Below are 14,898 nucleotides of genomic sequence, written 5' to 3'. Positions count from 1 at the left end.
CAAGTATGTGGTATTGAGACTAGAAGTAAGGAAACAGATAACGTTTACAACGAAACAGGAATCGATGACATTTCCCTTGCAGATCTTCAAAAAGAAGACAAGGAGATATGTCTTGTAAAGAAATGGCTCCTTGAAAATATAAAACCCAGTCAAACAGAGCTAAGTTATGGAGGAATAATGTCAAAAGCTCTTTGGGCACAAAGAGATATTCTACAGGTTCAAGATGAATTACTGTATAGAAAATGGAAAGATGAGAAGGGAACACGTTTCCAAGCAGTCGTTCCATTTAAAGCCCGACGTCAGATTTTGGAATACTCTCATGACCATAAAACAGCAGGTCATTTGGGGGTCAGGAAAACCTTAAGTAAGATAAGACAGCAATACTACTGGCCCGGATTACAGAAAGATGTAAGACACTACATAAGAGGTTGTGAGATATGCACTAAATCAAAAAGTTCAACAAAAACCAAAAGAGCGCCTATGAAAACTTTAGGTGCCGGTATTCCAATGGAGAGAATTGCTTTGGACATAGTGGGAGAATTACCAAGAACCGAGAATGGGAACCGGTACATACTGGTAATTTGTGACTATTTTACAAAGTGGGTAGAAGCCTTTGCTATGCCAAATATGGAGACTGTTACCATTGCTAGACTGTTAGTTCGAGAAGTTCTGACAAGATTTGGAATTCCGAGCTCTTTGCATTCTGATCAGGGAAAACAATTTGAGGGAAACATATTCACAGAGATGTGCAAAGTGTTGAATATCAAGAAGACAAGAACAAGTCCATATCACCCTCAATGTGACGGACTTGTTATAAGGTTTAACAAAACCTTGATAACCATGCTGAGGTCATTGGTGGATGAACATCAGTCAGACTGGGATGAGTTACTACCATATGTCATAATGGCATATAGATCGGTGGAACAGGAATCAACTGGATTTAGCCCCAATTATCTTATGTTGGGAAGAGAGGTTCGGACACCACTGGATATTGCATTTGAAATGCCGTCCCAGATCAAAGATATCCCATTACAACAATGGGTCTGGGATCTCAAAGAGAAGATGGAAATGGCACATACCTTTGTGAGAGAAAATTCATTTGGCTCCATGTTGAGACAGAAAAGTTTCCATGATACAAAGTTAAGTTGGAAAACGTTTTCACCGGGAGATGAAGTGTATGTATACTTCCCTAGATTTGCAGTCGGAAAATCTCCAAAATTGACTCAATTTTGGAAAGGGCCATATCGTGTGAAAGATAAGTTGTCAGATGAAAGCTATAGAGTAAACTGTGGTCCATACGGATAACCACAAGTCATTCACGTTGACCGAATGAGGCCAAAAAGAGCCCAATTCTTTCAGGATGAGGAGACGAGCTCTTCCAATCCTATAGCAGCTGATGATCAAAATGATACTGCAGAGCTCGATGAGCCCAAAAGTGAAGACTATGAGAAATTGTCAGATAGGTTCAGAGAGCGTCGAAGACCCAAGTATCTGTCTGATTATGTAGTTGAATTGTAGAAAAAAATGTCTAACTCCCAAAATGATATGTTTAGTTAGTATGATTTTATTTTGCACGTTTAAATACATCTTTGAGAAAACTGATATTTGACGATTTGTTTATGTCTTTCCAGAAAGACAATGCCACAAATGAAGACAACTCCCAGAAAGGAGCGGAAATGTCCAATGTGCAAGTTTAAGAGTTTTGATATGGATGAAATCACAAAGCACATTACAGAATGTGGGTTAAAGCAGCTCAATAAGAGGTATATAGTTGTGATCGACAAGATTGTGAATTTGCCACGAACAAGATGGGGAACCTTACGAGACATAAGAAAAGGCATGCTGAGCTGGACCAGCAAGTTTCCCCGAAAGCAATATCCACTACCACTACAGATAAGCAGGACCAGACTACGAAAAGCGTGGTGGTTGTAGATGAAGAGAAAAGAAGAGAACCAGATGTGGATGAAGAAGATTCGGACAGTGAATGGAAAGAAGCAGACCCTGGCAATCTTCACAACATTATTGGTGATGTCTCCGAGACAGAAAGTGAGAAAGAAGTTCAGCACAAAGAGAAAGATCAGGAAGAAGTACATATTGAAATGATCTATAGAAAACCTACTGTGCCATTACCAATTTTCGCTCCAAAGCGATGAGAACCATTTGTATCTTCTTCTGGGGTTCCCGCACGCCCGAAGATTTGCAGACCTTCAAGTTTATTCAGTACTTCGGCAACGCAGACAGAGAAGAAAGTACGAAGAGTTGAGTGGACAATCACCAAGTGGAAGGAAGGAGACAAGGAGATCGAGCACATTGTCATGATCGAGGAAGAGTAATTTAAAGCGAACACTTCTGTCCAGAGTGAACAAACAATTGTTAAAACATTGTTATACAGGAAGCAAGAAGCTCTCCTGAATCAATAGTTAAATTTATTGTTAATGAAACTATTAAAGATTTTAGAGAAATGTTTTGGGTATTTTGTATTACTTACATGCGGGGTCGCATGATTTGAGGCGTTTGTAATGTGACAATCCGGAAATTGTCGTTCCGCCTCTAACAGTTTTTCTAGTTAGTTTTTGTCCGCCAGGTGGCGTTGTTTGAAAAGGTTATATAAGGAAGTGTTTCGCGCGTTAAGTCAGTCGATGCTAAAGCTGCGCTAAAGGAAGGTTTGAAAATAATTAGGTAACTGTCTTTAGAATAAAATTGTGTTTTGTTTGGTTTTTTTTTATATACGAAGTCTAGACGTGACTGAACAAGTCTTTCCTGACTTTGTGTATATACTTTTTTCTATTTAATTTATAAACAATAATTACCGTGCTGTAAGAGCCGGAGCTACGAAGAGCAGGAGCCACGAAGAGCAGGAGCCGCGCTGAAAGAGCCGGACCCATAAGAGCCGTGCTATAAGATCCGGAGCCATAAGAGCCTAACCTGTATATTAGAGCCAGCGCATATATACCTGTACATACTTGATTCTACGACAGGCAGTCGATTTGTGTTTATAATCAGTATATGTATATATTGAATATTTAACTACTAGTCCTCAGAAAGATAACTGAGGGTACCTATCCGCTTCCATATTTCATATTCAATAGGGTTGCACGCTACATTAGTACTGTTACATATACATACTTAATAACAAAACATTCTCTTAATAATAATGCATGACTTATGAAAGATCATTGAAGTTTACCATCATGATTGTATAAATAATTTCTATAATAGGTACATGTAACGAATTAGGTTGGAACCTTAAAAAATCTAGGGCAGTTTTGCTGTGTGAAAATAAATGTTGGACAATATAGTTTTCTGCAGTGTCATCTATTTTGTGAACATTCCTTTGAATTTTAAAAGAGGTTTGGGCGGGGAAGAAAAAAAAATCCATTTAAAATAAACCATTCAATACCAGGCAGTTTAGTCAACTTATATTGCAAGACCTTTAAACACGGAGGAAAAACGTTGCATTATAGGGGATTGTTAGAATTTTGCTGGCTTTAGAATAGAAAAAACCATGTCTGAGGTACGTTTACAATTTGTCTGTCTTCGGAACCTTAAACCATTTTTTTTTTAAGTTTAATCTTAAGATTTTGATAAAATATTCTATTTTAATCCTTACGGGTTTTATCCTGGTGTTTTAATTTATAATACAGGAAAAATATACACAATTTCGATACGTATAATTATGTGATATAAGTGATATCAATATTTTCTTTTAAAATCCTGTATTCTGATCTAGAAATTAAACGTTTAGAGACTAAATTAAAGTGTCCATACAAAATGTTATGGCTGAAATAATATCAAAGCCTTATTAATGATTACAACTTTTAATTTTCTCACATTCGTTTTGTGCCGAATTAATGCTGTAAATGTTGAAGGAAATATCTTTTTGAATTGGCATCAAAAACTTTTTTAATCGCACGCTTTGCATATCTACTGCCCAGGACGAAATTTGGTCCAACTTTGATTTCTCCACACCCCACCCCCCCCCCCCCCCATTACTCGTTAAATGCTAATTTGATAAAACAAGTCAATTTTAATCTGCATACATTGAATAATAAAGATCCTTTAGCAACTTTGCGGTTTATACTTAAAAGGTTGGAAGCTGAAATCTCACCATTAAATAAACCAGACATTACTGAAAAGTATCATTAAGTATCTTAGATTGTATAGCAAAAAGTGTAAAAAGGTTAGCAAAAGGTAAACCTTTAATTCATTTGCCAAATTAAATGAAATATCTTACACCATTTTTTACGCAATCGATTAGACCTTAATTTAAACATAATATGTTTTTAATGAAACAATGAAAGCATGACATATGTCAATCCTATTTAAAAAGGTAACGTGAAGAAAAATAATGATGTGTATATGCTTAAACTTTCTATATTCTTTCATTAATTTTCTGTATGCAAAAATGCAATACCTATCTTAAATCAACTTGAAATTGATTTTTTCGTATAAATTCATGTACCCGGAAGAGAATTAGAATTGTTATTTATTTTATTAGTTTGCATACTACTTGCATTTAAGTGTCCCCACGGTTTTTTCAAAATGTTGGTGTGCATGTTCTTCGTCTAAAAATAACGATTTTGTCATTTTGAATCATAATTTTCCATTTTTTTTTCTTCTAAACGTTCACTCTACTTTAAACCTTTCAAAGAAAGCTGGCAACCGACAAAAGAGAGAGCAAAACGAAGATAAATCAGACTTTTTTTTTTAAGTGGTCCTCTATTTACTTATATGACCTAAATTTCAATATTCAACACCAATAAATCCACAAAATAAAATATTTTTTAGTTTAGATTTTTTTTTGTTTAGATTTTGCGGGATTCGAGCTATGAACAATGTGCTGCTGTTAATAAGATTACACAGGTTAGTACAACTTTATATCATGGAGTATCAAATACATGCAGCATATCATTAAATCAAATCATATGTTTGATATAAACCCGAAAAAAAATTCTAAAAAAAGTTTGCCAGGTAAGGTTAAAAATAACTGCTTTGCAACTACGATGGCGCCTGTGTTATGAAGGCTAATGTTAGGTAAAATGACTGTTACATGTGTATGTTGTTACGAAACCAAAAAAAGAATCATTGTACACGGCTTGAACTACATCTTTATACTAAACGTTTATTGAAAGGTTTAAAAGTAAAAAACCATTCAAAATACATGTATAAATGCTAATGTTAAGATAAGCATTTTTTTAAGAGAGAGAGGGGGTCACAGAAATGTTGATCTTTTCATGAAATATATACATGTACCAAGTGTTCAATTTCTTACTGTATTTGATGTTATTGTCAATACATATAGTTGATTGTAATTAATAATGATGCAAGTCAATATCTCTACTTTTGATTTGGAAATTGACACAGATGTCCTTTACTATCGCAACATGCATTTAAGGTACTTCACTACACCTTCAAATAGTTTCTCAAAAAAATTACTTGATTATGATAGAGAGCATGATGGATAAGAAGTATATATGTCAAATTGGCGAGAAAAAAAATGTGCAATTTTGGATAAAAATGATATTTTTAAAATCTCCATTCAGTAAATATGAACAAAAACCACAGGTGAATTTGAACTCATGCTCTGCGGTTCACAAGCTACAGGATACTCAAACCACTGAGCTATGACGATATACATCTAAATTGTCTCATACAAACAGATTACCCAAACATTAGAATCGCCATCTTGTGATGAAGTGTCTTAAAAAGTATAAGTCTAGGTGTAGTGAAGTACCTTAAATCAATTGATATATAAAGAAAACGCTTTGCAATGCTTTATTTACATTTGGATAATGTTGACAATGTATTTTGTGTTGGTAGCATATCAAATTTTTTATCTCTGTCTTTCACAAGGTATGTGCCATTATCAAAACATTGTTAAATCAATCATATTTCATATAATCAATTTCATATAGTTTTTTTAAAGTCTATAGTGTAGCATTTTAAGTACCAAAAAAATAAATGTTATTATTTGGCGTTTACTGAAATTTGATTTTATTTTATTTTATGTAGAGAATCAGGTTCAAATTAGATTAATTTGGAAAACTTTACATGATATATAAAAAAAAATGTTTACATCGATCTGATTTTGTTTGTTAACTTTAACTAAAATATCTTTCCTTTCTAGGATGAATCCCATCCGGACTATGTTGAACTATCAAATTCTACGTATGACAAAATACCAGATGTAAGTACAATGCAGTTTTTGGAGTGTTTGATGATCGTGGAATTTGTAAGATTGTATTCATCTTCTTTAAAAACAGACCTCGATATAAAACTTTACTCTCAAATGTAACTCTCTAATGTAAACATTATGGGATTTTTCCAAACTAAACAATATTTTATAGGTAAAGAAATTTAATTTGAAACTTTTTGGTATAAATCTGGTAGATAATTTATTCTGTACCTTTTAAATTCATGCATTCATAACGCAAGGAGAACCCCTTCGTCATCATTATTTTTTTAAGTATATATCTATAATGAATCTAATTTCAAAAAATAACAATAATAGTTATAATAATTATATGTAATGTAGAACATGTTATTCAAAAACTTCAGGTTCGATTAAATGTTATTTACTGTTACGTATATTTAACCATGGACATGCACTACTATATTAAAAAAAAATGCCGTCCTATTTTATCTAGCACCATTTTAATGGACAGAATTCTGCTAAGCTGAATGGATCGCAACACGAATATACGACACCGCTGGATTTTCGGGTAATACAATATTTATAGACATTTAGTTGAATGAAGATTAGTAAAAATGAAATAGCAATTATCACGTCGTCATTAACAAAACAAAAAGGTGTGTTAATTTTATCCTCAATTATAAAAAAAAAAAACTTTTAAGGTATTATTTAGATCATGTACAATAATTTTAAGTGGTCTAAAATGGGAAGCGAGTTAGCATGATGATGTATTTATATATATATTTGTTAAAAATATGTAAGTCAGCGGAAAGATTTGTTTACGACATTTGTGTAAAGTTGAATTGCAGCTTAGCTTGTATTTACAATAAAAAGAAAATGAAACTGTACAAAATAAGTTTCCTTTCTTCAAATCTTCAAATTTAAAAATAATTTTCAAAAATAGTGTAAGTGTAGTTCTGCAGAATATTCATCTTCCTTTTTAGGTTATACATTAAGCTTAAGTTTTATTAAGTTTGTAATACATTTCGTGTAATGAATTGCTTCTAGTAAAAAAAAAAGATAATTGACTTTTTTGAAGTTTTTTTTTTTATTAGAAACTTTATTGAGATTGTGATTTGTGAACCTACATTTTATTTTTATTCATGTTCAGTTGGATTATACATCAATAAATAGATGTAAATTATTATTTTTTTTCATTATTTTGGATAAATAAACGTTTCGAATTAGGATATATTGTAAGGAATTGCATACCACATAATTTTTATCCGCTTTCAAAATATGAAGATTGTAATGGTATTTTGAGATGAATTTTTTCACAGTCGAAGTCTTTATTTTTAACTCAATTAACGTTTTTGCACTCTTAACAATGGACCTTGTAGCCTCTGCATTCCTCTTCAAATGGGATAGGCGATTCAAATTAACAAATTAACCGGGACATGGTTTTATTTTTCATCAAACAGCCCAATTTTCACGACACGTAAAACCACAAGTACAAAAGGCATTTAAATCGACGACATGTGTGCTTGAAGGTCAGGAAATAGAGATTTTCAATGGGGTTCATAGTTTACTTCTCCAATACAAACAGTCACATTCTTAACACATGAGACAGCAACACGTCGTTGATTTAAATGATTTTCATTTTGACAATAGTCGGCGGATTTTTTTAATGTATGTCTCGTGTTTTGATAGAATTAATACAATTTTTACAGCAAAAAATAACATGAAAAGAGTAACAGTTTTAAATGGTGAATAATCATAAATACGCACAACATAAAACACCGACCTTTGTCTTTTACAAACACTAAAGTTTTGTCGCTTTATAGTATTCGTTTCAGTTTTTTTTATTTGCATCATTTCAAAATGTCTCAATTTGTGGAGATCCATATTTTACAGGACTATAGTCTAAAGGATTCATTGGAATATGAAAAACCTATACAAGTTGTTCGCCCATTGAGTCAGTTGCAACCACAGAGACAACAAAATAATTATGTACCCGAACTTCCCAGAGTAAGCGAAAATTGTTTTTATTGTCTATACTGACCTGATTATAAAATGACTTTTGTAATATGACATCCCAATTTATTACAAGACTACAATAAACATGACATATAAATGACATGATTTTTAAAGTTATTACTTTTTAACATTGACAGTTTAATGACATGAAATAGTTTGTCAACGTAAAGCAGTCATTTTCCTGTGTATATCTAGAACAATATTGAATAACATTTACCTATTTTTGTAGAATAAAAAATCTACTACCTAATCTAATGATATTACATGTACAACCTTAAATCAATTTATTTTACAGAACCACTCACAAGATATCCACGGAAAAAGTTTGCCACATTTACAGGAACGAAATAGAATACAAGTATACTGTGCTTCACATCTAACATTTAATTGAAATCCTAATTAATGGTTACTGAGATTCATAACCGAAAATAACCTTCAATTGTTGGTACGGTTATTATAAATTTATAATAAATTACATATTTATCAATATAATCCTTAACTTTTCAGGATACAACGCAACGTCATCAATTGGAAACCAAATTGCCTACCAACCTTAACTTCTCTAAAAGAAGCAAACGTCCTTGCATTGTCGCAGTGCTAGTTCTGACAATAATAATTATAGCAAGTGGTGTAGCAACCTTCTTGGTTTTTCACTTCAAGCAGCAAGGTAAAAATCGAACAGCTATGTAGAGACACTAGCATGTGGTATAAAACTTTATTTTATTTTTAGTAGTAAATACAGGTTTTTTTGCATATGTGATACAGATGACATCACAAACTCATACATGTATCAGCATCCAGGACTAACACAGGTTATCAGCCCTTTAGAGCTGATACAGATCCGTATCATACCCCTTGCGGAACTCTGTCTTTTTTGTTTCGGTTTTTATGCAATAAACCATTTGTTGAAGAAGGCATTTTTAATGCAGATGAAAACTTCAAATGGTATTAAATGTTTTGGAGCAGTTAATTTTAAAGCTGAGGAAATTCCGGTTCTGTAGCTACATGTAGGGTAAAACAATAACATCTCATATTTCTATTCTATGCATGTAGAAACGACTTTCAAATAAAAAAAATTTCCAGTTGATTTTTTTTTTCAATTGTGAATGTGCTCCTGTACTAGATTGTGAAATAGTAACATGATATAATAATTAATAAGAATTAATTACATTTTAAGCCCAATTTAATTGGCAATAAATCCCAACCAGTTTCGTAACTGTACATGGTTCAGTGATACCTAACTTTTTAAATGTTCCCAATTGGTTCTGAATCAACTTCACGCAATGATAATTCTGGTATGCATTTATTTGATTTAAACTAGACAAAAGCAACACTGATGGCCAACAGCAGGATACAACTGGAGGTACGTACGCTAATCTTATGACGGATTATACAACAATAAAACATGCATATACATGTATTTCTAATTGACCAGATATTTTTGATACTGTAAGTATGCACCTGTATCATTATTTAAAGATTCGACGGATATCTTGGTATTGCCTAAAAGTACTTAAACAAAGCCTACGTTTTATAAAATAGAATTTTTTCATGATAATTTCGATTTGGGAAACGATTTGCAAGACATGACCAGTATTTTTATTTTAGAGACAACATCGACGATTCTACCAATGTCAGTTCGCACTTCAACCACTATGACAACTAAGACTGCATTCGTATCATCTTCGGTTATCGCATCCACACTTGCCCAAACGATGGCACCTACAACAGTTGCCAAAACAGAAGTTGTTACAGCATCAACCGCACCAACAACTGTTGTTCCCACCACATTTATTACAACAACATTAAGCCCAACTACCAAAACCGTTGAACAAACGGCAAATCCATCTTCAGCTCCCTCCCCGACAGGTTTGATGAATAGTGTATATTGCACTCCAGCTAAACTGGAGATTATTAATTTCTTTCCCAGTCAATCTTTGAGAAATACCGGTTCTTTTTAATTCTATTGCTTATATGTGTGAAATGAATTCTAATTCCAACTTATTGTTAAATGTTGTTGGTGGGTTATTTTTTATAACGGTAGAGTTGCTATTTTGAAGCAAACATGTACATTTATCAAATGCCAAAACTCAGATGTATACGCCAATAAGAAGAATCAACATAATTAAAGTGACTGTTATTTTACAGGTATGTTCAAGGACTGTAAAGAGCTGAAGTCAAATGGCTACAGCAATAATGGCGTTTACTCTATATACCCATACCTGCCGGTAGAAACGTCAGTCAGAGTGTACTGTGATATGACGACGGATGGCGGTGGATGGACGGTATGGGGGTTTCTTCTGTATCTAATAGCAACTATAACCAACAAAAAATATTAGAATAGTGGTTGAATATAGAAATTTAAAAGTCCCCTTGGTGTATGGCATTGAACCGATTATCAAAACTAAATTATTGTTTGAAACAAAACAAAAAAGGCATAAAAGATGCGGGTTTTTAAATCACAGGGATTGAATTAGAAGCCGGAGTATACATGTATATAATGAAGCATGTTTGTTAGGGAACAATTCCTTGGTTAATCTTTGTTACACTATACAGTGATCTGAACTTCTAGGTTTTTCAGCACAGAAGAGACGGATCTGTAAACTTTTATCTTCTTTGGGACAATTACAAAAAAGGGTTTGGAGAGCCAAACGGAGAGTACTGGCTTGGTATGACAATTTAAAATTTTTAAAAATAACTTTAACAATTATATGTAAAACTACTTATTTGTTTTGTCTTTCAAGTATTTTCCCCCTTTTTTTCTTTTTGTGTTGTTTTTTTTAGGTAGAAGGTAAAATTTTAAAAAGGTCTTGTTAAATAAATAAAATTGTGATTGTTAACATTAAATATGTTTGTCAGTTGTATAAATACCTTTTTATTCAGGAAACGATCATCTTCACCAGCTGACATCTTTGGGAACTTCAGATTTTTACGTACGTCTCGAGAAATTCACTGGGGGATGGGCGCATGCAAAATATAACAACTTCACTGTAGCTGACGAATCAGATGGATACAGAATGAGATTGAAAGTCGGATCATATCGAGGAAATGCAGGCAAGGACAAACAATCGTTTATTCTTTTTTGGAAAAACCTACGAAGAAGCATATTAATTATTCGATAAGGTGTAGTTTCTGCCCCCATTTCTATAGATTTGAAAAAAATTATATCATTTAGATGTTTTGATAAAACAAAAAACTGAATCTTCGAGTTACACAAATTTAAAAGTTTTCTTAATTCTGCTTTTTTAACGTCCGCTGAATGGACCATTTCTCGCATATTCTGAAAACCAGGAAAAATTCATCAGTTTTTCTTTATATCTTTTACGGGGCGCTCTTTCCCGTACAGGACTAATTCTGGGCCAACCGTGAGCTTATTCTCTTGTTGTTGGACCCAGCCTCATGAAACCTCCAACAAGCCAACACGCGTTTTAGTTTTTAGACTTTTATATAGACTTTACATAAAATATTCTTTTACGTTAGTTTGGTATGCATCAGCAGCGAAGGCCTGATTCGAACTGACTATATTTTACAATTTCGAATTATATATAATAAACAATGGAATAATACAATGAAGGATTAATATAATATGTACAGAAGTAAGCTTAATTATCAAACAACTATTGATTAAGTTAACCATGCCATTTTAGCTGTATCGTAACGCCTCCAATACTATTTTGTAAAAGTCCACTAGGGGTTATATGGAGTGTTATGATATTTAATTTATATAGATCCTCGAGATCTTTATTCCAGCATGCTCACACCTGGCGGTTGCGCTAGCCAAGGTGTTTCCGGCATGTCTCCACCTCTACATGGGAAGTAGGCCGTGTCCCAGTCTGTATAAAAAGAGGAGGCAGAAAGACAGCTTGCAGATGACTACTCTTTATTTTGATGTTACAATTTAAAATGACATTTTAACAATATTAACAATATTAATTACCATGAAATTTATCAACATTAATATTAATTACAAATATCTCTGACAATAAAATATTATTTGAACCCTCTGAATCTATAAAAAGAGGAGGCAGAAAGACAGCTTCCATATGACTACTGGAGAGCCGTGTTTCCCGCACCCCCATATTATACGCACAGACACTGCGCTACAACATTCTCCTCTTAATAAGTAAATGCGATCAGGTGCATACTAATGATCTGACGCACCGTGGTCAGTAGTAGCGTTTTATTTAGATTTCTGACCCAGCGTCGACAGGCTCATCACTGGACTAAATAACACATTTCTCCAAGAACATAAATAAACATATGCTATCTATATAACGCATATGCTTTAACCAATTTCTAGTATTTCCGTTATGATAGCAGCATGTACATAAAAGGATTAATAAGATCAAAGATGAAGTGTCAATAAACATGAACAGAAATCAATTAAATGATTAGCTGTCCATCTCTGACTCTTCTTCAGGTAGGATTAAGGCTGTGCTGAATTAAAAATGTTTAAAACAGTTGTCGAAATAGGATAAAAGTTTTTTGTACTAATTAACACAAAGTCCGAAAAAGTTCATTTACACAATAATTAAAAATTGTCCGAAATATTGAATTTCACACCGTGACATGTCCAAGAGTAGCAGGTATATATATATATATATATATATATATATATATATATATATATATATATATATATATATATATATATATATATATATATATATATATCGCACCCATGCCCCAAAACAGTTTTCACATATATATTAATGATCATATTATTTTGCATGTCATATCAAAGAATGGTGTTGGAGGAAACATGCCCTCAAAATCTTTTTTTTTTTAAACTGATGGAATATACACATGTACCCGATTCCCGGCTGAATACGTATACCTAATTTTTTTTTAAAATATCACATTTCTGTTATGGCAGTGATTAGACAACTTATCTTTATAAATCTGAAATAAATATATGTTATCCATTCTTTACGCAAATTTCTAAAGCTCTATTCAGTTTGAATTTTATGGCGTTAAAACACTTTAGTTTGCACATTGTCCTTTAGAAAAAAAAAAACTATATATTATTATTGTAAAAACAAATCATTAAATAGTTTAACAGTTGGCCAAATGATACAGGCCAGATATCGTCCATGTATGAATTTGAATTTTTTTTAGAAATGTACAAAAATCTTTTTCCTAAAATCACCTGTGGGGAATACCCTGTGAGTGTTATATAGGTACATGTACATGTATACTGACCATGGACCATCAGATTATCGTTTCCTCCTCTTTAAAGTTATTATTAACAAACCCGTTTGTGATTATGAATGAAAATCATCAACAACGATATGTCTTTTTTTTCATTCCGTCCTATACAAACTATGTTCAATGATATGACCCTAAGCAAAGGCACGCTTCGATTTTATCTGTCCTTATCTGATTCCTAGCGTTTTAACAGAAATGGGTAAATGGGTTTGGGTTTCTTCTTCCTATAACTTTCCTTTTTTTCAACTTTTATCTCACAGGAGATTCCATTGAAAGCCATGGAACTACCAATACAAATGGCTACAAGTTCAGCACATCCGATATAGATAACGATTTTGCTCCCGCAAGCTGCGCCTTCGCACGTCAAGGGGCATGGTGGCATAACGTCTGTACGTGGGCAAACCTGAATGGAATCTATGGAAACGGAAGTTGTATAGTCAGTGGGAATTGTAACTTTTGGTATTCGCTGACCAACAGCTATAGTGGAGTCAGGACGTCCTTTATGATGGTTCGACGTGTTTTATAATGCCGATGATGCTTCTCTTATGGATTTACATATGTTCATAAACATGAGATATAGGAATGTTCCTGTTTTGTTACATAAAGAAGTGTTAGATGTACCGGAATGAATATAATATCGCTTTCTAAAACATCCAATTCATTTGATATTTGACTTTTGTACTTATGAGTAGTTGGACTTTCAGAATAACATAACATATGTAATTAATGCTTATCTCAACACGATTATGTATAATAACGAATTGTTCGTGTGATAGACAGTATAGACACAACTATGACATGAAGTTTTTGCTTATGTATAGAAGGTAATGTAGAAAAGCACAAATTAATATCACGTTTTACTTTTGTGTAAAATACTTTCAAAACACAGTTTAGTTGTATTACAACGTTTAATGATATATATTTACAACATCCAGTGTCTTTGCCTGTGATAACACTACGAATCGATTTTGTACTCTATAACCCATAATACAAATGACGCCAAATCGAGGCTCCAGCAGGGTTTGCTTATTAATATTTAAATATGTAATCGTACGATGGCTTAAAATTATATAAATATAAGTAATAAGGAATCATTCTTTGAATATTATGAGATGATAATTTCGGTCGGGGTGTGATCAAATCTATCACAAAGCCCTTCGGGCTTTATTGGATTTGATCACACCCCGACCGAAATTATCACCTCGTAATACTCAAAGAATGATTCCTTATTCCTTATATGTAAACTGTGTGTCAGAGAATATTATCATATTTATTAAATTTATCGAATGCATAATTGTGTAATTTTAAGAGGTTCTTTGTTAGAATAGATGATTTATTTGAGCAAATCGTTTTTAGCTCACCTGAGCTGAAAGCTCAAGTGAGCTATTCTGATCACTTTTTGTCCGTCGTCCGTCCGTCCGTCCGTCTGTCTGTCCGTCTGTAAACTTTTTACATTTTGAACTTCTTCTCTAAAACCGCTTATCCAATTTCAACCAAATTTGGCACAAAGCATCCTTATG

The 14,898-nt window shown here is 33.0% G+C and overlaps 1 protein-coding gene across 1 annotated transcript; it reads left to right on the top strand.

Annotated features, from left to right (window-relative positions):
• The first annotated feature begins 4,813 nt into the window (after positions 1 to 4,813).
• LOC105327043 (microfibril-associated glycoprotein 4) lies at positions 4,814 to 14,387 on the top strand. Its single transcript, XM_066066953.1, has 12 exons — positions 4,814 to 4,863; positions 6,128 to 6,187; positions 6,648 to 6,722; positions 8,048 to 8,161; positions 8,466 to 8,528; positions 8,678 to 8,837; positions 9,492 to 9,533; positions 9,779 to 10,039; positions 10,319 to 10,455; positions 10,743 to 10,839; positions 11,054 to 11,224; positions 13,639 to 14,387. The coding sequence occupies exons 8-12, from the start codon at positions 9,802 to 9,804 to the stop codon at positions 13,902 to 13,904; spliced, it is 909 nt and encodes a 302-aa protein (XP_065923025.1). The 5' UTR covers positions 4,814 to 4,863; positions 6,128 to 6,187; positions 6,648 to 6,722; positions 8,048 to 8,161; positions 8,466 to 8,528; positions 8,678 to 8,837; positions 9,492 to 9,533; positions 9,779 to 9,801; the 3' UTR covers positions 13,905 to 14,387.
• Positions 14,388 to 14,898: the final 511 nt, after the last annotated feature.

This window comes from Magallana gigas, chromosome 1 (assembly GCF_963853765.1).
Source record: "Magallana gigas chromosome 1, xbMagGiga1.1, whole genome shotgun sequence".
In the NCBI taxonomy this organism is placed as follows: domain Eukaryota; kingdom Metazoa; phylum Mollusca; class Bivalvia; order Ostreida; family Ostreidae; genus Magallana; species Magallana gigas.
The sequence above is the reverse complement of the archived record's forward strand: the minus strand, read 5'-3'. Positions and strand labels throughout refer to the sequence as shown.

Coding starts and splice junctions, on each gene's coding strand:
- LOC105327043 (XM_066066953.1), top strand. CDS start 9,802: ATGTCAGTTCGCACTTCAACCACTATGACAACTAAGACTGCATTCGTA. Junction 10,840..11,053: donor AAACGGAGAGTACTGGCTTG/GTATGACAATTT, acceptor CTTTTTATTCAG/GAAACGATCATCTTCACCAG. Junction 11,225..13,638: donor ATCATATCGAGGAAATGCAG/GCAAGGACAAAC, acceptor TTTATCTCACAG/GAGATTCCATTGAAAGCCAT.